We start from the raw sequence: 24,367 nt of genomic DNA on the forward strand, positions 1-24,367 counted from the left end.
ACTTTTCTTCTTCTTCTTCTTCTTCTTTTTTTTTTTTTTTTTTTTTTTTTTTATGAGAGGGTTTCTCTGTGTAGCTTTGGAGCCTGTCCTGGATCTCACTCTGTAGACCAGGCTTGCCTTGAACTCACAGAGATCCACCTGCCTCTGCCTTCGAGTGCTGGGATTAAAGGCATGTGTCACCACTGCCTGGCTTGAGAAAACCTTTTTTTGAGGTTTTGGGTTCTATAAGAAAGCAGCCTGAGCAAGCCAGTAAGCAGCACCCATCCATGGCCTCTGCATCAGCTCCTGCCTTGTAGCTTGGTTCAGTGATGACCCTGAACTTATCATCCTCCTGCTTTTCTTTCCTGAGTGCTGGGATTACAGGTATGTGCCACCTGGCATGAAAGGACAATTTTTATTTATATTTAGAATTTTTTAAAATTACATTTTATTTATCATGTGTGAGTGCGCACGAATACATGTGCATGTGAGTGAGGGTCAGGGGTCAACTTGGAGTCAGTTCTCTTTCTCTGATGAGTATCTTGGGATCGAACTCAGATCATTAGGCTTGGTGGCAGGTACCTTTACTTGCTGAATCTTCTTGTGGGTCCAAAAGGACATTATTTATTTATTTTTAATTAAAAATGTTTTTTATTTACCATTTTATTTTTCCCCCTTTTATTGAAAATTGATTTTTCCCCCCTCCCTTTACTCCTTCTGGTTCCTCCCCTCCTCCCTTCTCATCTGGATCCACCCCCTTTCTGTCTCTCATTAGAAAACAAGCAGGCTTCTAAGGGGTGATAATAATAAAGTAAAATATAGTAAGATAAAACAGAAAGATACTGATCTATGAGTACAACAGAATGTCATTAGTAGTCATTTTATTGCTACATTCTTTTAGTATTTGGTTTTCCCCTAGGTCCCTGGCCTATCTATTCTCAGGTCTTTGACCACCTGAGCAGTGTTGGGGATGGGTTCCATCTCATGGAGTGGGCCATAGATCCAACCAGGTATTGGTTGTTTTTTCCCACAAACCTTGTGCCATTATTGCATTAGTCCATCTTGTATGCAGGTCACCATTGTAGACTGAAGTTTGTAGCTGTGTTAGTGTTTACCTTACTTCTTTAGTAGTATGCAAGCACCTTCCAGTACCGTTAACATTCGTCAGTAGGGGTGAAGGCTCTAGGTAGGCCCCAGCTCTACTTCTCCATGGTCAGTGAGTTGTGTAGGTGTTGTCTTCAGCAATAGAGTCTTACTATAAGCTTGTGGAGAGCAATCTATAGTACTGTAAGTTTGCCAACTAATAGCCTGGGCTGTTTGGGGTTTCCCACGGCACCCTTTTGGCCAACAACTCAATTAGAGATAACTCATTCCCAGTATTGGAATTTGTGAACAAGAGATGCCAAAATGACATTTTTAAAATACAGAGATTCTTCTTGTGATTCTGTGGTTATTTTATCTAGATTTTAAAGCATTTTATTTATTACTATTGTGTCTTTGTGCATGACGTATAAAAGTGTGTCTTAGTTAGGGATTCTATTGCTGTGACAAAGCACCATGACCAAAAAGCAACTTGGGGAGGATAGGGTTTATTAGGCTTACACTTCCACATCACTGTTCATCATTGAAGGAAGTCAGGATAGGAACTCAAACAGGACAGGAACCTGGAGGCAGGAGCTGATGCAGAGGCCATGGACAGGTGCTGCTAACTGGCTTGCTCAGGCTGCTTTCTTATAGAACCCAGGACAACCAGTCCATGGATGGCACCACCCACCATGGGTTGGGCCCCCCCCCCCATCAGTCACTAATTAAGAAAATGCCTTACAGCTGGATCTTATGGAGGCGTTTTCTCAGTTGAGTTCCCTCCTTTCAGGTAACTCTAGCTTGGGTCAGGTTGACATAAGACTAGTCAGCACACTGTGTGACTAAGAGTGCCATGTGACTGTGTAAGGGCTGAGAACGACGCCGTGGAGTCAGTTCTCTCCTTCCACCTGTGCATGGTTCCAGGGGTCCAGCTCAAGTTGCCAGGCCTGTGTAGCACGCACCTGTGTTCACTGAGCCCGCTCTGTCCCTTGATATTAGAGTTTGGTTGTAACAGCAAATTTTAAATTAAATGTATGCATTTTGTAGCTAGCTTGTGAATTGGTTCTAGTTTGTCATCTAGCAGCTTTTATTTTAAAAAAAAATCACTTAAAGATACTCACTTTGTTTTAATTGATTACTTAACAGCACTATTCCAGGCATACAGAAAATTTGGATACGAACATGGGGCTGCTCACATAATAATTCAGATGGAGAATACATGGCTGGACAGCTGGCTGCCTATGGTTATAAAATTACAGGTAATGAGACCCATAATGTATTTTATTGATTAAATTTCAGAGTTGCAGATTTTGGAGACAGGTAGTCTAGCCCCAGCATTTTAGTGGTATTTTAGTGTAATTTAATAATTTGAAGGTAGGACTCAAATAGCTACTATATGTTATTAGATAGCTGGTTATCATATTTTTTACCTTTCATTTTTGTTTGTTTATTTATGACCTTTTATTTTGTGTGTGTATATGTGTGGGTACACATGTGCAGTGGTACACATCTGGAGGTCAGGACAGTTGCAGGAGAGGATTCCTTTCTTTTCCTGTGTGGGACCCCATGGGTCAAATTTACATCAGGCTTGATGACAGGTGCGTTTACCCACTGAGCCATATCACCTTTTAAAGTAACATTAAAGCCTTTTTTATTTTGAAATGAAAGCTGTAGAGACTTCATGTAAGTCCTTTACCCAGCCTCTGATATCAACATGTTATATGACTGTACTTTTATAAATAAGTCAAAATATTAGCACCTTTGTGATACTGCTGTCTAAACTGTGTATCTGGCTTGAATTGTGCGGCTTTTCCCTATAACTTTTTGTTTCTGTTCCTGGGTCTGTTCCAGGGTCCCACTTTACATCTAATTGTTATGTTTTGGTAGTGTTTGAACATTTTTGACAGATCCTCAGTCCTTTCTCTCTCTCTCTCTCTCTTTTTTTTTTGGTTTTTCGAGACAGGGTTTCTCTGTGTAGCTTTGCGCCTTTCCTGGGACTCACTCGAACTCACAGAGATCCACCTGGCTCTGCCTCCCGAGTGCTGGGATTAAAGGCGTGCGCCACCACCACCTGGCAGTCCTTTCTCTTACTGCCTTCATATTTCTGAAGAAAACTGGTTATTTGTTTGTCAAATGTCCCTGTCTTAGTTACTTTTCTGTTGTGATAAAACACCTTGACCAACACAAGTTACAGGAGAGTTTATTTGGGCTTATTGTTCCAGTGGATTAAAGTCCATGAAGGCCACCAGGAGGTAGCAAGTAGCAGGCAAGGTAGCTAGAACCATTCCACCACTGGTCACAGCCTAATCTCTTATGTTCTAATATCCAGTGAAAACTGGTCTAACTCCATTCCGGGCTCTAGTTCCAGAGCTTTCATGGCTTGCTGAAGCTTGAGCATGCCATTCTCCTGCTGCTGGCCCATGCTTGTACAAGTGGGAACCATAACTGTATCCTTGGTGGAGTTGGAAAACTTCAAAGTCTCCAACTGGAGCATGGCCTTGTTTGCATGCTTCTTGTAAAGGGGTTCCAGAGCCTAGTGAGAAAAATGGGGCTTTGAGCTGTTGCAGCTGGACTTGGAACATGTATGGAATTTATACATCTTTAGGAATTTTTTCCCGTGGTGGAATATCTTTATGGGTCAGGTGCATTCTCATCTTGAGTCTTTCACAACCAATTGCTTACCAGCCAAAACTGGATTAGGTGTGACCATTATCAAGGCAACTTATAAAAGAGAGTGTTTGACTGAGCTTATGGCACTAGAGGGTTAAAGTCCACAATGATGGAGCAAAGACATGGCAGTAGCAACAGCTGGGGACTCACATCTCAAAAGCAGGAGGTTGAGAGAGCACATGGGGAATGGTGGGAGGCTTTTGAAATCTCAAGGCTGTCCCCAGAGACAGGCTTCTCTAATGTGGTCACTTCTCCTAATCCTTCCCAAACATTTTGGTCACCAACTGGGAACCAAATTCCAATATATGAGCCTTTGAGGGGGTCATTCTCATTCAAATCACCATATCAGATGTAGCCAGTTTTAATACTTTTTGTTCATTAAGTTAAAAATGCTTAAAATACACTTTCAGAATTATTACTTTATATTCAATATTAAGTCTTAGTATAATTTATCTCGAGCTTGCTTTAATATGTTCTGATGGTGTAGTTTAATAAGAAGATAGCCTTTCAGAAAATTTATAAAACATTAAAAAACATTAGCACCAACCTCTAAGGTGATAGTAAATATCCACTATATTTTAGTTTACAGTTTAATCCATTAGCAGTTTGAATATGGCCTAATGAAAGTAGTCCTTATATAACATAACAGTCCTATATTTTAAATAAGAATCTAAACTTTCTAAGTGTGGTAGTCTTGTGGCACACATCTGCAATCCCAGCACTTGGGAGGCAGACGATGGAGGATCACCTATGAGTTCAAGGTCAGCCTGGCCTATATAGTGAGTTTCAGGCCACCTGAGCTAGTTGGTAAGACTTTGTTACAAAACAAGACTAAACAAAACAGTTTACTCTTTATTATGCAGATTTAATTTGGATTTTTTTTTTTAAAATACATCTATTTATTTTGTGTGTATGCATGCCAGGACATTTATGTAGAGGCCAGAGGAGAATTTGTGGGAATCAGCTCTCACTTTGCAGTGTGGAAACTGGAGCTAGAGCTCAGGTTGTCTGGCTCCCTGGTAGTTTCCTGGACCCACTGAACCCTAATTTTGATTTCTTATTTGGAAATATTTGAAAAGAGAGTATTAAAAATTAAAAATGAAATTTATTTTTCTTACTAATGTAGTATATTACTTTTACTATTTTTATATACTTATATTAATTACATGTATTTATATTTCATATATCATTTATTATCTTCACTTCAACATGACTTGAATGCTATAGATTGTAAATCACTTACTTTATTCATCTAGGTATATAATAGGCCTGGGAAATATAAATAGATCTAGCTTCTGTGAGATACTAAGGAAGGAAATCTTTACTTTTTTTTTTTTGTTATTTCTATCATTTTTTTAAAAATTTAAAGTTTATAAAATTTCATTTTATGTGTGTTTTGCCTCTGTATATGTCTGTGCACTATATGTGTGCAATGCCCTCAGAGTCCAAAAGAGGATATCAGATCCTTTGGGACTGGAGTTACAGACAGATGTGAGCCATCAAATGGATGCCAGGACTTGCACTTGAGACCTTTGGAAAATCGTTCATGCCCTTAACTGCTAATATATATCTCCAATACCATTTGTAGCAAATTTTATTTTATTTTTTATCAAACTATATTTATTTTATGTATAGCAGTACAATTTACACATTAATTTTTATTTACTTGTTTATATTTTATGTATGAGTGCTCTGCTTACCAGCAGAGGGCACTAGATCTCATTATAGATGGTTGTGAGCCACCATGTGGTTGCTGGGAATTGAACTCAGGCCTCTGGAAGAGCAGTCAGTGCTCCTAACCACTGAACCATCTCTCTAGCCCCCAATTTACACATTAAATAACATCATAAGAGAATGATTTGATGGGTGGTGGTGTACACGCCTTTAATACCAGCACTCAAGAGGCAGAGGCAGGTGGATCTCTGTGAGTTCGAGGACAGCCTGGTCTAGAGAGTGAGTTCCAGGACAGCTAGGGCTGTTACACAGAGAAACCCTGTCTTAAAAAACAAAAAAGTGTGTGTGTGTGTGTGTGTGTGTGTGTGTGTGTGTGTGTGTGTGTGAGAGAGAGAGAGAGAGAGAGAGAGAGAGAGAGAGAGAGAGAATATGCATGAATGAATGATTTGATACAGTTTTATATTTTTTTGAAAAGTGTTTCACTATGTTGCTCTGGTTGGTCTGCAATTTGCTTTGTTGACTGGCTGGCCTTGAACTCAGAGATTAATCCTCCTGCCTTTGTTGGGATTAAAGGCATATACTACCATGACTAGTCTAGCTTCATATTTATTGTGTGTATGTGCACTTATATGGGTTCTGGGGATCCAAATTGTTAGCTTGCAAAGGAAGTGTTTTATACCCTGAACCATCTCCACAGCCCATCAATTTTTTCTTTTTTAACACTGTTGAATTCACTCAGTTTTTACCTATGCTAAACATGGGCTATATTCCCCAATTCTCTGTAGACCTCAAGTTTAGATCTGAAGCATCATTTTTGGATTACTGATGACAATTTTCTTGATTATTCTGGAATAGTGGGATCTTATTAAAATTAATAGTTTAGATTGTTCTGTTAATTAAGTATGGGCCTGAAATAACAGTGAATATATATAGATGTTTAATTTAGATTTCATGTACTGAATACAGAGATTACTGAAAACAGTGTATAGAGAAATCAAGATTTCTTAATGGCTACTTGTAGATGTTTTACTTTTTGGTTAAGAAAGATGAGGTGGATTAAGATACTTGAAATTGCTGCTTTTAACCCCGAGTCCAGTACATAATTATTCTGCAGGAAACCTTCATAAAAATTGTGAGTAGTTGTTAACTTAACATTTCTTTCTACCATTTTTCATTTTGAAGGAAAAGATTCATAATTTTAAAAAACTTCTTTTGAGATAGGGATTCAAACTACCCAAGTAGCTGAGGATGACCTTGAACTTCTCCTCTGCCTGGTTTTGTGCAGTGCTGCAGATGCAACCCAGGGCCTAGAGCATGGTGGGGAAGCACTCCATCCATGGAGGAGATCCTATGGAGACAAATGATGTATCCCTAACAAATGTCACTCAGAACAGTTCATTGGTATCAAGGATAATGGGAAATGCTAGAATTAAATTGGCAAGGTGGCTAGCAGGTGAACTTTCCTTATGGGAGCTATTGCTTTTTTAAGAAATATGGTCTGGCAGGGCTTGGAGGTATATTGGGAGACTGAGGCAGGAGAGCTGTGAGGTGTGGACAGCCTGGGCTATGTAGTGGGACACTGTCTCAAAATCAAGTAGAAATGTGCTTTGAATGCCTACATTCCAGGAACACTTTCTTCAAGGAAGAGATTTTTATAGGATGGATGAACTTTCCCCCTAGGAAGGCTTTGGTTATTGTTTCTGAATTATTTCTTTTGGAGATCTGCTAAATTATTTTCTGTGTCTTCATTTGGTGTAAGTCATCATGTTTTCACATATCAAGTGTTAGAAACAAGTGGCCTGTGAGTAAGATTTGAGACATAGTAAAATAAAGCTGTTTTAGTTAGTAATAGACAGTTTTATCTTTTTTTCCCCCTTCCTGACTCTATAGCCCACACTGGCCTTAAACTCTCAGCTTCCTGAGGGAGTACTGGAATTTTGGATGGTTGTGTTTTTGTTTGTCTTAATTGGTTCTGGGAATAGTTCTAGAAGAACTCTTTAAGAGAGTGATTTTTTTTTATTTTATTTTTTTTTAACATAGGGTCTCACTGTTTTCTTCCCCTGTGTAGACCAGGCTGGCCTCAGCTTATAGAACAGTAGTAATTATTATGCTTTTTGGGTCTCTGAAGAATCTCTAATAATACAGTTCTATCAAAGAATTCATAACCACTGCCTCATCCTATATGGGCCTAGCTTCTCTAGGTGGTTACACCTGCTGCAAAATGCATATGCGTTTTGGTTTGTGGGAAAGTTCATCTCCAGGTTGAAATTCTTATTCATAAGCACGTGAGGATAGTGTGTGGTTGTGGACAAACTTATGGAAGTCAGAACTGAGTGTTTTATCTTGGGTGTCCATAGATTCAGAAAGCTTAAACATTGCTAGACTTTTAAATTGTTTGATGGTTTCTTTGTATCTTTGTGTATAGTTTATTCATTTGGCAAGTATGAACATACTGTGAACATACTGTGTATTCATGGGTAGAGTTCTGGGAGCTTGTGGAGATACAAAAGAGAGAATCTTTATATTCTTAGTTAAATCTTAGAGGTTATTTTAGACAATGCTTATTTCTAATGAATTCTTTTTTTATAATACATAGAAGTAGGATCTGCTGATTTAAAGCTTTATAATTTATGTTTTCGAAATACTTTGTTGTCGTGTCAGGTCAGAATGTAGCATTTAATGTTTGATTTAAGGAAATTTCAATGTGAAGCAGGTACTTGAGGTAGAGAGGCAGACAAGTGGAGTGGTTCAAGCATGTAGAGTATTTCTGGGCTTTGGCCACTCAACTTGAAGTAACTTTAACTTTTGGGGTCTGAGGTCAGTTACATATCTTTGATATATGTGTGGAAATGTTTGCATAAAAATATATCCAAGGATCACATACTGATGAGAGGATTATTTAAAAGAATTTTAAAATGAAATTTTTGTGTTTGAATTGAGGTTGAGAAATAATGCCTGTTACACAAAGTTACTTACAACCAGTGGCAGCAGCAAATGTTACCTGCTTGCTTACCTCGGTTTCCTTTACTAGCTTGTGATGATGTCACTCCACACGGAACGAAACATAACAAGTTTACCTATATAATAAATTATATTAAGACACAGAGTAAGCTGGGTGTGATGATGCATGTCTTTAGTCCCAGCACTCCTAAGGGAAATTTCTTTAAATGGTGGAAGGAGGTAGGGGCCAGTGGATCTCTGTGAGTTCTAGGCCACTCTGGTCTATATAGCGAATTCCAGGACAGTCAGGGCTACATGGAGAGACCTTTTCTCAAACAAACAAACAAACAAACAAAAAAACAAACAAACTCCCAAGAAACAAAAAAATAACAGAATAGACTGATTGTGTGAAAATCTGTAAAAGCAGTAGACTTCAACTATTCCAATATACCGTGAAATGAAAAATGTGACATATGTTCCTTCTGCTTAGGCTAGTTCTAAGTGTGAGGATTTTTGCATACGTTTTTAGGAAGGGGAGATGAACTGCTGAAAAGCTTAGTGTATACAAGATATTTCCGTGTGATTTTGAAGTAACAGATGAATTAACTGGCACAAGACTAACTTATGCTTTAGGATAAGATTGAGACTGGAGAAGGAAGACGCATGGACACATGAAGACATGTTGAGAAGGAACCGCCTAGCTCATTTGCATTAGAGCCCACGTTGAGATGTAGGCATATCTGCACAGCTTTATGTGTTTGCCTCATGCTATGTGGTCCCTTGGAATTGGTGTTTTAAGAGCCATTCAGTGTGGAAATCTACTATTAATAATAGCTTTTGTTAGAGTAGTTTTTGTTGTCCAACATTTAAAAAAATTTCTCTCTTAGGAGTCTTCATGTGTGGTCGTTTTGAGAAGTTTTTTATTTTTGAGAGGGAGAGAGAAAGAGAGTCATTGGTACGATGGCAATGTATTTCATTGCAGAGTTGGAAGTTTGAAGTCTTTCTTTTATTATGGTTAGCTTTGTCAACTAAGAGCTGCTTGGTCAATTTCTACTTCCTTAATTATAAATAGAGTTCATAGAAACTCCATAGAAACACAAGAAGAAAAGTTTTGATTTTTGAATTCTTGATTCCCTGATGAAATTCATTGGGAGCCTGTTGTCATGTGTGCTCATCATCCTACACTTAGGAGGCAGAGGCAAGTGGATCTCTATGTGTTTGAGGTCAGCCAGAGCTACATAGTAAGATCCTGTCTCAAAAACAAAACAGAACAAAACAGAACATAACAGAGCAGAGCAGAGCAAAGCAACAACAACGAAAGAAATTCAGTGGAAAATACTGTTACCTTTTCTTTGTTGCAGGTCACCAGCTAACTTTTCTCAGCTCTCTTTCCTCTGTCTCATCACCAGGACCGTTCACATTTTATAGTACAATTTTTGTAGTACAGTTTGTAAAATACTCATTTTTATGATGCTAATCTTACATAGTTTATAACCAAAGACAAAGACACGACTTTATTAATCTAAGCTTTAAAAATATTTAAAATATCCCGACTTTACGTTTTTGACTTTATTGGACTGTATTCATTAGTGATGAATACTTATAGAGAGGTATTCAGTTATGTGTTGAGTAGTGTATTTAACAAAAACCATTTTACTCAAGAGTCCTCTGCAGAGATTTTCTGTAGTCAAAGGTGATGCCTTGATAAACTTAGAAGTCTATCTGGAATTACAGTGCAAATAATTTATGCTCTGATTGTGAGCAGAGTGCCTGTAAAGGCAGGGGTGACCGTCACTATAGATGTAATGGTCTTATTAAGTAAGAAACACAGAGCCAAATGCAGAGTTAAAAGCCCAAGAGGTCAGAGCAGTAGCTAAGAACAGAGACCAAAACCTTTTCTTACCCCTTGCTGCCGCTGCCATCCTTCCCCTTCGAAAGAGACCTACTTCCTGTGTGTCTGTCTTTTTATTGACTTTCTCTTTTGCCTTCTCATTGGTTGTAAACCCAACCACATGACCTCCTCGTCACTGCCTGTCTATACAGACCTCCAGGTCTCTAGGTTGGTATTGAGATTAAAGGTGTGTGTCTCCATGCTGGTGGTGTCCTTGAATACAGGAGATCTGCCTGTCATGTGATTGGGATTAAGGGTGTGTGCTACCACTGCCAGACTTCTGCTATGGCTTGCTGTTAGCTCTGACCCCCAGGTAACTTTATTTATTAACATACAAATAAAATCACATTTCAGCACAAATGAAGTATCACCATACGTCACTTTATTGATAGTGTTGGGTCTTTACATTATTCTAAGGCTCAGAAGTTAGTCATAGAAATGGTTCTAGAATGAGAAACAACGGTGTCCATACATCAGAATAGGAACTGTGTGGAGCCAGAGAGCTAGCTTAGTAGTTAGGAGCACTTGCTGCATTTGTAGTCAGTTTTGTAGTCAGGTCAGTTTCTAGTGTCCATATAGTGTTTCACAACTGTCTCTACCTCTAGTTCTGGAGAATCTGATGCCCTTGCAGGCCTCCACCAGCACTGCATATACATGGTGCACAGACATATATTTCAGGGAAAACAGCCATATACATAAAATACAAATGGATAAAATATAAATGTACTCCTTAGGGGCCTGAAGAGATGGGCCATAGGTTAAGAGCACTTATTTATTGTTCCTGCAGAGAACCCGAGTTCAGTTCCTAGTTCCAACATGGGTGGTTCATGGCCATCCCTAACTACAGTTTCCAGGGATCCAGCGTCCTCTTCTGACCTCTGCTGCCAGCATCAGGCATGCATACAGTGCACAGACATACATATGAGCAAGGCACTGATATACATACAATAAAACAAAACAAATCTTCAAAAACTATTTCTGTAACTTGCCAGTAATTCACTTTCCTCTTCCGATGACTGGAAATTATCACATATTAATGACCTGATGCTATTACTCAGAAGCATTCTGTTTTGCTGGCCATGTTTTGCCACTGCTAAGGTAGAAAGTTGAGAGTCTTATTCAAAACTGCCTTTGTGCAATGCTGTTCTAGCTGGGGGGCAGTAGAAGTGGATCAACCATTTTAGGAGGTGCCCCCTGATGCAGGAAACAGCACTGTGGTAAGATGACTGTGGCCTCTGAGCCTCTGATCACTGAGCTGTTTTGTCGATTCTCCCCAGCACTGTGAAGGAGGGAGCTAACAGCAGTCCTAACCAGGCTTTGTAGCTTGCCCTTTATTTCCCCAGACAACAAAAATGAAACAGCTTACAATACTGAGATGGGGGCGGGGAAGTTTGGAGATACCTGAATGTAAAAGGAGACCCCTCGTCCTTGGTATTGCAGGGTGTGTAATAAACAGTGGGATTGAAGACATCAGCATACACTTTCTGTTTGTTTTACAGGTGAAAGGGATAAGGGACTCAGATCCCTGGATTCCTGGACTCATTACCCTGAGTCAGGAAACATGATATGGACTAAGCAGGACTTGAGTTAGGGGCATTTGGATTCAGGAAGGTGGATGGAAAAGGGCAGCAGAGTCAAGGATACAAGTGTGGGTTTAGGTTGTGAAAGAGGAGCAGTATTGTAGAAAAGCAGAATACATTTCCCACTATTTTTTTTTATTGAAAGTAATGTTTTTCATTGAAAATAGATTTTTAAAAAAGATTTATTCATTTATTATGTATGCAGTGTTCTGCCTGCATGTTTACTTGAATACCAGAAGAGGGGACCAGATCTCAGTATAGATGGTTGTGAGCTACCATGTGGTTGCTGGGAATGGAATTCAGGGCTTCTGGAAGAGCAGCCAGTGCTCTTAACCTCTGAGCCATCTCTCCATCTTTCATCCCTAAAAATAGATTTTTTAAAAAAATACTGTATATTTTGATTATGGTTTCCCCTCCCCCAACTCCTCCCAAATTCTTATCACTTCCCCGCTCATCCAAATCACCACCCTTTCTCTCATTAGTATATAAACAGACATCTAAAAAAAATAACATAAAATAAAATAAAAACAAACCAACTGAAGAAAAAAGAGCCCAGGAAAAAGCTCAAGAAACATAAAGACACAGGGACACACACATTCACATAGATAGAAATCCCATAAAAACACAAAATGGGAAATCACAATAGATATGCAAGGACTTGTAAAGTTAAAGAAATGCCCTGAAAAAGCATTATGATACAGTGAACCTCCAAAAATGCCATTGAGTTTGTTTTGTGTTGGCCATCTACTGCTGGGTATGGGGCCTGGCCTTAAGAGTGGTTTGTATACCTCGTGAGACTCCATTGGATCAAACTAACTTTTCCTTTGTGAACAGTTATCAACTGGAGATAGCTTCTGGGCTAGGGATATGGGCTTGTGTCTACTTGCCTTCTCAGTGCTGGGACCCCTTCTAGCTTAGACCTTTGCAGGCCCTGTGCATGTTGTCAGAGTCTCTGGGTTCATATGTGCATCTTGCTGTGTCTAAAGGCCCTTTTCCTTGGTGTTATCCATCCCCTCTAGCTCTTACAATCTTTCTGCCTCCTCTTTTGCAGGGTTCCCTGAACCCCAGGGAGAGGGAATTGAATTTTAGGGCCTCTGGAGACACTTCTCACAGAGCTACATCCTCAGCTATTTTTTGTGATTGCTTTGTTAGTTTTTGTTTTTTCTTTATACAAGTTTACATTTTTATTTTCCAGAGAGCACAGAAACATTTAATTTCTTTTATTTATTTTTTTGTCCAGTTGGCTTAGAAATTTCTCTATGTTTGTCCTCTTATGAAACATCCAAACTATCTGTGTTTGAACTAACAGCTTGCTAAGGGGCACTGATTTTGTCTTATATTGTGTTATCTGTACAAATTAAATAGTGTAGACCTTTTTCCCTTTATACTCTAAGCAATATTTTCCTTATGTTTAAATAACCTTGAATGACTGATTAGAATCTGCTCTTTGTTTGAAAGGAGTAAGTGAAACCTAGTTCATTCTTGTGAATTCCCAAGTACTTGGTTCCATGTCTTCATTCTGTGGCAGAAGAAGCTCATCTTATGTCCAAAATGAATGCCCAGTAATGGTTGACACTCCCATGCTAGTGAAATCATCTTGATAAAGATTGAAAACCTGCTTTTCCAATTTTCCCACTATTAAAATTGTGGTAACTGTCACATTTTCCTGTTTCTCTTTATGAACTTGAAGATTCTTCTTCATCCTGTTAACCTTTGTCTGACCTTTGAGGTTCCTTGAACTTCAGCTTTGTGTAGCATGTGAATAGAATAGCCAGCCACATGCTGTTTTTATGAATAAACTTGAGTGACTGTTGGGCTCTATCAGGAGAAACAGGAGTCCTTAAAAATTTTCTCACCTTCTGCTACACCGTGTTCTACCTACAATATTTTAGAGATTTTTTTTGAGACAAATCAACATATATTCATATAACTTCAGAAAGCTAAAGTCCATTTAATTGCTTAACCATTCAGATTATGCCTGGAGATTTTCTACAGTGTTTATTGTTGAATAAATTATAGCCTGTGTTTAAGTTGTAGTTCTCTTTCTTGAGAAAATAAGTAGGTGAGAAGTTATCATGAATGCTTAATTTAAAAACATACTTAAAATTTTAATTTTTTGCATTGCCTTCTTTAATTTTAGGACTGAAAACTTTGGGAATGTCAGTTGTTGGACATGTTCAACACCAACTAGCTCTTTTATGCCTTCAGATTTAAGAGGGTTTGCATTAAAGATGTGTTTTTAGCTCTTGAACAGCAGATGGCAGTATTGCATCGTATGATCACTTAGGGTGTTATGACCCCTGAACATGAATTTCATGCTACAAATGATCATCTAATAAAGTGATTAGAAGTCATTAAGTTACCTAACATTTAATTTTTCTCTACTTTTTTTTATTTTTAACAGTATTTATATAAGAACTTGGCAAATTGACCTTTTCAGCGGCCATGTGAGCTCATGTTAATCTGAGATGCAATGTGCAGGAAATGAGATGTGTGATTACCAGTGATGGGCTGAGAGCTCCAACTGGTTTTGGCCGCTCTTGCTGCTTGTCCTAGAATCTGCTTGTGGTCATCGTCCATAGGAATAGGTTAAGGTAGGGTTACCGTAGGACTCCATTACTGTCACACTTACTAAAAACAGTGGCCCAGATCCATTGAGGGCCTCATTAGTCCTTAGACCTATTTATGTGTGACAGCTAAACAGGCCTAAGAAACGGTAAAGCAGAATGGCTCCACTTTCACATTTCCCTTGTTCCCTCACAAACCCGTTGATATGCCTTTGATGGCTGATTTAAGAGGGGCTCACGATTCTGGTACAGGTTTATATACACTCTACTGTGTCTTATGTTTGTGGCAACTTAAGGGCTTTCTTTGTGGGAATTGTGCCTCGACAGCATCTTCACTAACCTGATGGGTCCCCTTAGAGCCCTGCTCTCTGTAAACCACAGTTCTGTCGCACTGCTACCATTCAGCTTATTTCTGCTTTGCTGTAACAGTGAGTGACTCCTCCGCTGATCCCACCCGAGGGTGATTTGCCTATTTTCCTTTCCCTTCCTTTGGTGAATTCTTCCCGTCTTACTCAGCTTGGACATTTCAAAGACACCATTGTTCAGTGAGTCAGAGCAGCAGTACCCAGCTATTAACACTGTAAAAGCAGGTATTACCTTCTATTAGCCTAATAGCTGAACAAATGACAATATCTGTGTCAGTGTCCTTGTTAGGGTTTCTAGAGTATTCTTTCTCGTTTTTTTTTTGAGGCAGAATCTCACTGTGTAGTTCAGGTTGGTTTGAAATGTATTGTATAGGCCAGACTAGTTCTAAACTTACAGTGATGTTCCTGTGTTAGTCTCCCAAGTGCTGGGATTAGGAGTGAGTCCCTTCCTCTGACTGAGTAGGATTAAATGAGCCAGAACAATCAATGTCTGCATGTGTTTGAATTACTAGTGACATTGTACAGGGTACCACTCATAAAATAGGAATTTTTAAAATGTGCATTATATATATGGGTTAGTGATCAAGTAAAACTGACTTTGAATACAATGAATGGAAATAATTATTTTCCAACTTTAAGACAGTAAAACGTGAAAGTATATTGTAACAGTTAACTAAATGATATATGTGCATGTGAATCCCTGGGACTTTCAGTAGAGGTGTCCTCTTTGGTGGCTGTCAGGTCCAGTCAGCTTAGTCTTGACATGTCTGAGATAAGATCCACACGCCATCACTCTTCCTGACATGGACACTTTTACAAATGGTATTGAATCAGAAATCCAGTTTAATCCATTCTTATTAAATTGGAAGCAGTAATTGCTTTCTATTTAATGGGATGGAATTGACTGTAGCAATTTTGATGGACCTTTAAACTTGATAAAATATGGTTAGATATATTCCTGCTGGTTTGTGTATATTCCTGTGTGCTCATCAGAGTAAGGTCAACAGTGTTCCTTGTGTTCAAAAGTTGAATTATTTGCACTGGTTGGTGAAGGGTATAGTAGAAGCGGAGTTAAGAATGGCATTTTCTCATTGTTCCCCCTTTTTATTTCTCAGGGAATAAAACAAAGAAATAAATCTAAGGGCCTTCAGAATGGAATTTTCACTCACCACTCAGAAATAGGGGAAGGCGATTGTCTCTAGAGAAGACTTGGCGGGCGCACCTGAGAGGTGGAGGAGAGCTTTGGGGAGTCACATCCTTCCAGCAGTTAGGCTTTTATTCAGAGCTATCCAAGTCTCCATGTCCATGTCTGCTTCTGTACTTTTAGATATGCGTTCTGTAAAATGACACGGCCAGTCAATGGACTGAAGATGTTTCTGAGTTCTGTAATAATCACTGTTGTGGTTTTGTTTTCACAGGAGAGTAGTGCTCAGTGTAATATATATACATAATATATAATGTGTATATATATATATATATACACATATGTATGCATGTATGTATATATGTTTTTAAAACAATTTTCCTGTATCTCAGTTTCTACAGCTGCAGTGCTGGGTCCGACCAGGCCTGTGCACAGCAGGCCAGCACTTAGCAGCTTCTCTATGTCCCCATTTCTAGAGCAGCACTCAGCTTACCCTTTAGGCGCTGGCTTTGATCCTTCTGTGTTTTTGGTCACCATCTTGCTACCATATAAGGCGTCTCCATTTTGATGGCCTTTTAGCTGTGCTTTAGAAACTCACTTTCTGGAGAACCATTCGCTGATGGCCATTGGAGTAAAATGTATTATAATGAGTGATTCAGTTGTAATATTTTCTCCTTTCCACGTGAGAGCTGAATTGTTAGTTAGCTTACAGAAATGAAGGAAGTGTGAGGCTGTTTTAGAGGAGGATGTTCTGATTTCATACAATTTTGAGAAATTATTGAAGAATACCAACACAAAAGACAGTGAAGGTGTACACAGACCTACCTCATCAATGTAAGGCACAAACCCTTGAGTGGGAGTGTTTGAAGCTGGCCTGTCCCATCCACTTGTAGCATCTTGTGACTTAGGTAAGGTATGAGGCAGGTGCAGACTGTAATGATGAACCCTGAGTGAGATCCCCTTCCACCCACTAAGGGAAAGGCCATTTGCAGTGTTCAGTGATGAGTTCCCCCCATTGTCATACATGCTGAAATACTGTCTTGGATACAAGTTTTAATATTTTTGGAATGTAAATACCTTTCTGATGCAGTTAACGTTTATATAGTCATGTAATAATTTAAGTATAAGCATCATTTCTTTGGCACATGTATAATAAGAAACATTGTAAAAACAATAAAATTACTTTTCAAAATTGTGTATAGAAATGTGTGCATTGCTTATAACAGGATAATTATGATTGTGTGGTTATATAATTATAATGGATTAATGTTGGAATTTGAAAACTAGTACTCTGATTCAGCAGTGAATGGCTCAGGGGTTTCTGGATCTCAGACATTGAAGTTTTCTCTGCTTCTTTAAAAGAGTAGTCCAACCAATGGAACTGATGTCAAAACGAACATGAGGTTTATGCAATACACTTAAGAATACATAGTTAATGTGTCAATGAAATGTAAGTTATACACGTTACAAACTGATAGCTTGCTTGATTTGCCTCTACTGTGCTTTTCTTGTGTGCATTCAAGATGTTTTTGTACACCTTTGAGCAATTCCAAAAACCCCCAAAAGATGGCACTATTGATCCATGTTAGTATTTTCATTTGCCTTTTTTGATGAAAAAAGTGTTGGATGTCTTATCTGCAAATGTCTTAAATTGAGGTTATATTTTTTACATTTAATTTTCTGTTTTGTAAATGGATCCTTAATTCATGTAAGGCTTGCTGGGATCAGATTTCATTTTTATTTTGAAATGGTTTGGAAATCGGTTATTTAACAATCATGTTGTAGACATAAACTATATAATCCAATATAATTAATGATAAAACCTTGTCTTAATGTGACAGCTAATGTTTCATGGGAAACATAGTTGTTGTTGTATAGCCAAAACCATTAATTTTTTGAAGTCTGTAAAACAGTCCAGTGATTAAAACATAGCAGGCATAAATAAACAGTTTGTGTGGCTTTCAGGTCACACCACTCTGGTTGTATCCATTTTGGAAAGTCATTTTATATTAACAGCACTTCTGAAAATTTAGCAAAACCTTTCACTGTTTCTGTGTCCTTTGGCAATAATGTGGTAGAAGGAGAATCTGGGATCTATGAATAGCTTTTCTAGGTGAGAAATACAAAATTAGATAATGTGCCTCTGGCTTGATGGTAGACTTCTTTCAGCAGCAGTGTGGTTGAATCCGTCACCATGCAGGTGAACACCTCTGAAGAGTCAGTACCTTGAAAAAAGAAGTATTTTTTAAGTGTGTGTGTGTGTGTGTGTGTGTGTGTGTGTGTGTGTGTCTGTCTGTCTGTCTGTCTGTCTGTCTGTCTGTCTGTCTGCAGGAGTGTGCAGATGACTGCAGATGTCAGAAGCACCAGATCTCCTAGAGCTATAATTAGAGGCACTTGTGAGCCTGACTGATGTGAGTGCTGGGAATGCAACCCAGGTTCTCTGCAAGAGCAGGGTATGCTCTTAAGTTATGAGCTGTTTGGCCAGCCCCTGAGAACTCACGTGTGACCCTAGTGTGATTATACACGTAGGATGATCTTCTGTTCTATCTTACGTCTGTGGTTGTTTTCAGCTTGTTCACTTGCCAGGGTTTTTTTTACTGGAAGTAAAACAACATGGGCTTCGTATTCTGTTTTTTTTTTTTTTTTTTTTTTTTATAAGGTGGGTGGTCCTTGTTTTGTGGGTTAGGTCAGATGTGCAGGACCTTTCAGGTGCCTTTTACCAACCTTTATGGAGAAATTGTTTTGAATCTGCATCAGTTTTACATTTCAGCTTTTTGTGTTCTTCTCCCAAAATCACTTTTTTTTTTAAATAAGGATAGTATGCCTTAAAATGGAAGACTTTGCACCTTATTCCATTAAAAACCCATGCTTATCGCCCTGACATGATAGTCCCACTTACCACCTATGTGTTGTAGTTTAATGAGTGATGACGCCTCTGGCTGTGAGAGGTATGTTTTTATGTTCATGTGAACAGATGTACTTATATGTAAATCTTCATTTTTCTTGCTGCCTTTGTTGATGTCAGTAATATGATGCACATATGATTTGCCTGAATTGCTTTAAAATGCACAGTTAAGGGAAAGGCTAGGTACTTAGCAGCAGTTATAGTGGGTACTGACTGATAGTCATCTAGAAATTCTATAGGATTTGACAGTGGTCCTGTGAGCTGGGGATAGCCTGAAAAATAAGAAAGATTGCATTCTGATGTGAATGCTTTACAGGACTTGATCCAGACTTACTGTGTAGCTTAAGCAGCGCTGTAATTATTTAACAGGAGTCTAGTCTGTTCATCTTTTCTTAGGGATGGAAAACTCTGTGGGCTTGGTAAATAACAAAGGGTTATTTCCCTACATGACTTTATGTTTTCGGATTCTTGTAGGGAAAATAGAAAAAGCAAAAAATGCAATGAGTTATCTTTTTAAGTCCTTATTTCTAGACAAATGGACAAAATCAGCCAAATGTTCAAAACACGTGTTTAATAAATTCCTTCCACCCATCTCTATCCACAACGCAGGCTCTTTGGATTCACATATGTATCTCAGGGTAGGAGTGGAAGTCGTCTATGGTGGTACGAGACTAGCAGTATTTCTTCACATAATCCAATCAAACAACATTGTATAGTCGTTGTGATGAAAAGATCTGCTCTGCAGAGTTTTGCCCGGCTTCTGTGGCTGTCTCATAATAATGTGCTAATTTATGCTGATGATCTTACCTTATGACCCTTCTGCGTGGCCTAGATATGTTAATATGTTATCGCTTTTTAATTTCAATCATCTGTGTTGGTTGAATCTGCTTGTTAGTCCCCACTACCACTCATGCTAGTCTGTGTCAAGGCCTGGTAGAGGACAAGAAAAATGTATCTCAGAATCAATTTCTTTAAGCATGCATTAGTAATGGAAGAAATTATAAGATAGACATAAATTTAATAAGACTGGGATGTCTGAACATTCATTGCAAATAGTAAGTATTCTTACTACCGTCAGCTTTTAATTAGGAAAGGGAGTTGGGTCATTGGCTTTATTAAGCAAGGGCTTATGAACATCTTTTGATATTTTCTTAATGGCAGTGAGAAAGTATCACAAAACTGAGAAGGAGGAATCACAGGCAGTTTTAAGAAGTCAGTGCCTTGGTTATGACTTTGTTTCTATTCCTTAACTGTTAAGAGTCATGTACCTAAAGATTCCCATGGAGAAAAATACTACCCACAGTGTATGGTGGAGAAATTGAGGACTTTATGGAGAAAAAGGATGGGTCCGAGCAAGGTCTAAAGGAGGACCCAAATAACTAAATCTGTTCAAGTGAGAATTCAGTAGAAGACATTTATAGACCCTAAATAAAATTTTTTTTATCTCATCCACAGAATATTTCATCTTTATTATAGAAAATACACATAGTATTTTCTTTCACTGTACTTCGCCTTTTCTTTGAAAGGTACTGTAACTGCTTTAGTTTTGTCTTAACTCTCCTCTGCAGCCTTTGATCAACTATTGATCCTAAGGATACTGAGAAACTCAAATACCAATAAAACCTGCAGAATGTTTTCATAAACATTACTTAGGCTTCTCTAGGCCTGTGATTCTTCGTGTCGAAATGGCTATAGGGTTGTTTTGATGGTTAATAAGCAGCTGGCAGACATTAGCTATTAAGCTTTAATGAAGAAATTTCCCATTATATGTAATGCTTTAAATTCCAATATTTGACATGCACTTGCTATGCTAATGAAATTTGATTCAAACATGTATTTAATCGATTTTGACCTATTTAAGTGCATTTTAGTTGCACGTGTTTCTCTCCTGTGTATCTTTTTCTATGGTGGGTGTTAACTAGGAAGTGAGGCAAAATATGATGGCTTCTTTTGATAGCCAGTGAGTCAGAAAGCAGTGATTTTTGTAAACAAAATGTGGGATTAGGTGTCGGAGGATATGGGGTCTTGTTCCAAAAACAGCTGATAGTCAGTTGACTTCCTCATCTTTTCTCAGGTTTTTAATTCTCACAAATGAATCATGTTGACTATGGCAGAAGTGAGAGGCCCAGGGATGGCTCTTCCCACACATTGTGTAACTTTGCCTGAGGTAAAGTACTTCATTAGGACTGTCAGGTGGGAAGTCCTGTTAGAACTTCTCTTTCTGTGCCCTCCCCTGCCCTGTTCCACCCAGACCACACGCAGGCCATCCCTTAACAGTGTTGCGGCCTGAGCTCTCTGCTCTTCCCACCTGCTGGACCCCACTGCCGTCCTTCATGCAGTGCTTCTTACTAGGTAGACCCCGGGCACAGCAACAGTCTTTTCCTTCTTATTCATAGCACTTACCATAGTTTTACTTACAATAAACACTTGATTAGGATTTTAATGAGTTTATATCAATACTCATGCCATTTTATGGGAAACAAATGAAACTTGTTATATAGGTGTTTTCTCATTTGTGTTGTTCTTGTTCATTGTTTTTAGATAAAAATCAGAGAATGACTTGTTACCACCTGAACAATTGCAATTTAGCGGGGTTTTTTTTTTTTGTAGTTAGTTCTTAAGTTTTTGAGACTCTTTCTTTGAGCCCAAAGTACATGGTTTTGTTACTTTTCAGATGTTGTGATTCATAGGCATTGTAAGTATAGATTTCATGCTCAAAGTGACCGAATACAAGGGCACATTGTTCTTTGTTGGCTTCCTCAACTGCTTCTTCTCTTCTTCCTGCACTTACTGACTCCTTGAGGTGGCTGGCCAGTATTGGGTATTTCTTCCTGATTCATCATTCCTTCTGCACCTGCCAAGCAGATGCTTTCACTCTGGTCAGGAATACTTTAGTCAGTTAGGTTTTATTATTGGTGTTGTCATGGACCACCTGATAAATCCAAGCGCGTCACTCTAAGGAGTGTTGACGCCAGCCTCCAGAATGTTCAGGCCAGGGCTATGCTGATGTTAATTCTACTGATGTTCTTGAGTGTGGAAAATTCTTTTTTCTGAATGTGAAACCAACCGCTGAATACATTCTTCACCTGTGGTTGTTTTTGTGTGGTCCAAGTTTCTAGAAAGAGTGTTACATTGAACTTAAATATGTGTGTAGGTAGGAGGGCAAAAAGCAAAAGCATGATGTTAGATCGTGGAGGGATGACCAGCTTACCCTGTGGCCTTAGTGATGCCATTTAATCTTCCTGAACCGCAGGTTATTCATAAATAAGATGAATGAGGTGAACTCTAGTGCTCTCTGACTCTTTATAGATTCATTTATTCATTAGATATGCATCACATGCCTGTTATGCTGTGTATTCAACCAAGGAGACAGATCTGCTCTTACCCTTGCAAGAAGACTTCCATTTCCCCTCTCTGTCCACCTGCCCTTCTCCCTGTTTGCTTATCTGGTCATTGGGTAGATAATGAGGAAATGAAGCAATGTGATGTCATTAATTACAAATTTAGGGACCCTGTCTGCTCTTATGTACAAAATGGATGGACAGGTTTTGCTTTTTTGTATGTGTGTGTGTGTGTGTGTGTGTGTGTGTGTGTGTGTGTGTGTGATCATAAATACTCTATAAAGGCAATAGCCTATATTTGCTTTAATGTTATTCAAATGAAGTGGATTATGGGGTAGTGTTAAATTAATTAGGTGTTTTTTAAGTGAGAAGATGGAAGACTCTACTGGAGAACGATACTGTTTAAGTTTAGCTGTAGCCTGTATGAAACAGAAAAGATTTATTCCTGACATTGAAAAGTAACTTTAAGAAAGCTTGGTAACTGGGGAGTTATCCATACAGTTGTGGATGATGAAGGTCAGAAATAACTTTATCTTGGGAAAACATTATCTTTGTTATAAGTCAGACCTCCTCTTTTGAACTTTATGCCTTTATTCTGGAGAACTGAAATTTATTATGTTACAAATGGGAAAATTAATATAAATGGAGCTAATAAAATGCTTTCATTTTTATTAATGTATAAAATATCACTTAATTGAGAAATAGAATAAGGTATCCAAAATGAGAACAAATGTCTTATTTGGCCTCAAGGTCTAAAAAGAAGCTGTAGTTTGTACAGGTTGGTTCAAGAGCATTTAACTGTTAGTGGCAGCCAGGTTAGCATCCAACAATTGAATTCTCTGACTTCTCCTAAGATACTGATGAAAGAAACTAAATTTATTGGTTATTAGCTAGCAAGAGTAAGTTCAATTTTCTCTATACTTGTGACAATTAGAGGTTGTTTCTAGCATATCTAATGCTCAAGTTTCAAGGCTACCTCTATTTGAGAGCTGTTTTGGGGAGATAACCTTGTACCACATACATTTTAATGAGTGCATTACTTTTACCACCTGCTGAAGCTGACTTGGAGTGACTACTGACCTGAAGTGAATGCCTGTGTTCAATATTAATACAGCATGTCTGAATCCAGACAGCAATCTTTCATTTTGACATGCACATAGTCAAAGTAAATTAATGTTTAAAACCTGAACACTCTAAGTTCAGCCAGTATGTGTGTCCCATAATAATCCTTCAGACACAGTTTACATAGAAATGCTGAGTGCTTTCTTATACTTTATTTATCATACACATGGGTCTGCACTGCTGCATTTGTAACGAGATTCATCCAGTCCTGTTGTTGTGAGTCATGTGTGCATTGGCTAACAAAATTAATTTCCTTGTTTTTAAATTTATTCTTTGCATACTTTAGGTAGAGTTCATATTTTTAAAAACACATTCATGTGCTCTGTAAAACAGCCACATTTCAGTTGTGTTATGATAGTTCCATACTTTATTTCTGTTCCTATTGCAGTCTTTGGGAAATACACTGATAAAAGATAGAAAATGCCAGCTCGATGGCCTGGAGCAGGTTTATGTTTGTGCAGGGGGAGGGTATTGCTGAGAGGACTTTCCTTCCTTGCATACCATTTTGTTTTTGCTTTTATTGGTTAAAAAGCATCCATGACAGATGTAGTAATAGGGAAATTATGTTAACATTTAAGTATTAAATTAGCTTGTAGCCAGAGCCTCCTTCTAATATGATGATAATTAGTAAGTTTGGGATTCTAAGGACCACATTTCATAACACATTGTTACATGTTTCCTGTTTGCCTTTGTTTTTCTTTTAAAGTGTATTAGATCTGCTGTTTTCATGTTGGAAATTTCCATAATGGATGTCAGTGTTACCATTTTACCTTTCAGTTATGTGGTTGATATTTATGCATCAAAAATATATGTATTCAGTGGCCATAATGAGAATTTTGTGATTGGGGCTATATGCAAACAACAGTTTTCATAACACCTTTGAATTTTAATTTCAACGAAAAAAATCTAATGTTATTAGTAAACATATTTCAGCTAGAAAGTTTTTCATGCTACAAAATGATGGCAGATGGAAGTAAGACTAGTGTGTGTTCTAAGAAAACATGATGCTTTTATTTCAAGTTATATCAACCTAATGATTTGGACATTGTCTTAGAGTTACACTGAACACCATGGTTTTGCTCTGAAAATGAAGATTAGATTTTGAC

The 24,367-nt window shown here is 38.3% G+C and overlaps 1 protein-coding gene across 1 annotated transcript in view; it reads left to right on the forward strand.

The window, feature by feature from the left end:
* Nucleotides 1-24,367, forward strand: part of Cdkal1 (CDK5 regulatory subunit associated protein 1 like 1) — a 571,051-nt gene that overhangs the window by 15,643 nt on the left and 531,041 nt on the right. The window contains 1 exon segment of the mRNA XM_037205851.1: nt 2,209-2,321. Within this exon segment, the coding sequence (XP_037061746.1) occupies nt 2,209-2,321 (113 nt within the window).

This window comes from Peromyscus leucopus, chromosome 5, assembly GCF_004664715.2.
Source record: "Peromyscus leucopus breed LL Stock chromosome 5, UCI_PerLeu_2.1, whole genome shotgun sequence".
Lineage (NCBI taxonomy): Eukaryota > Metazoa > Chordata > Mammalia > Rodentia > Cricetidae > Peromyscus > Peromyscus leucopus.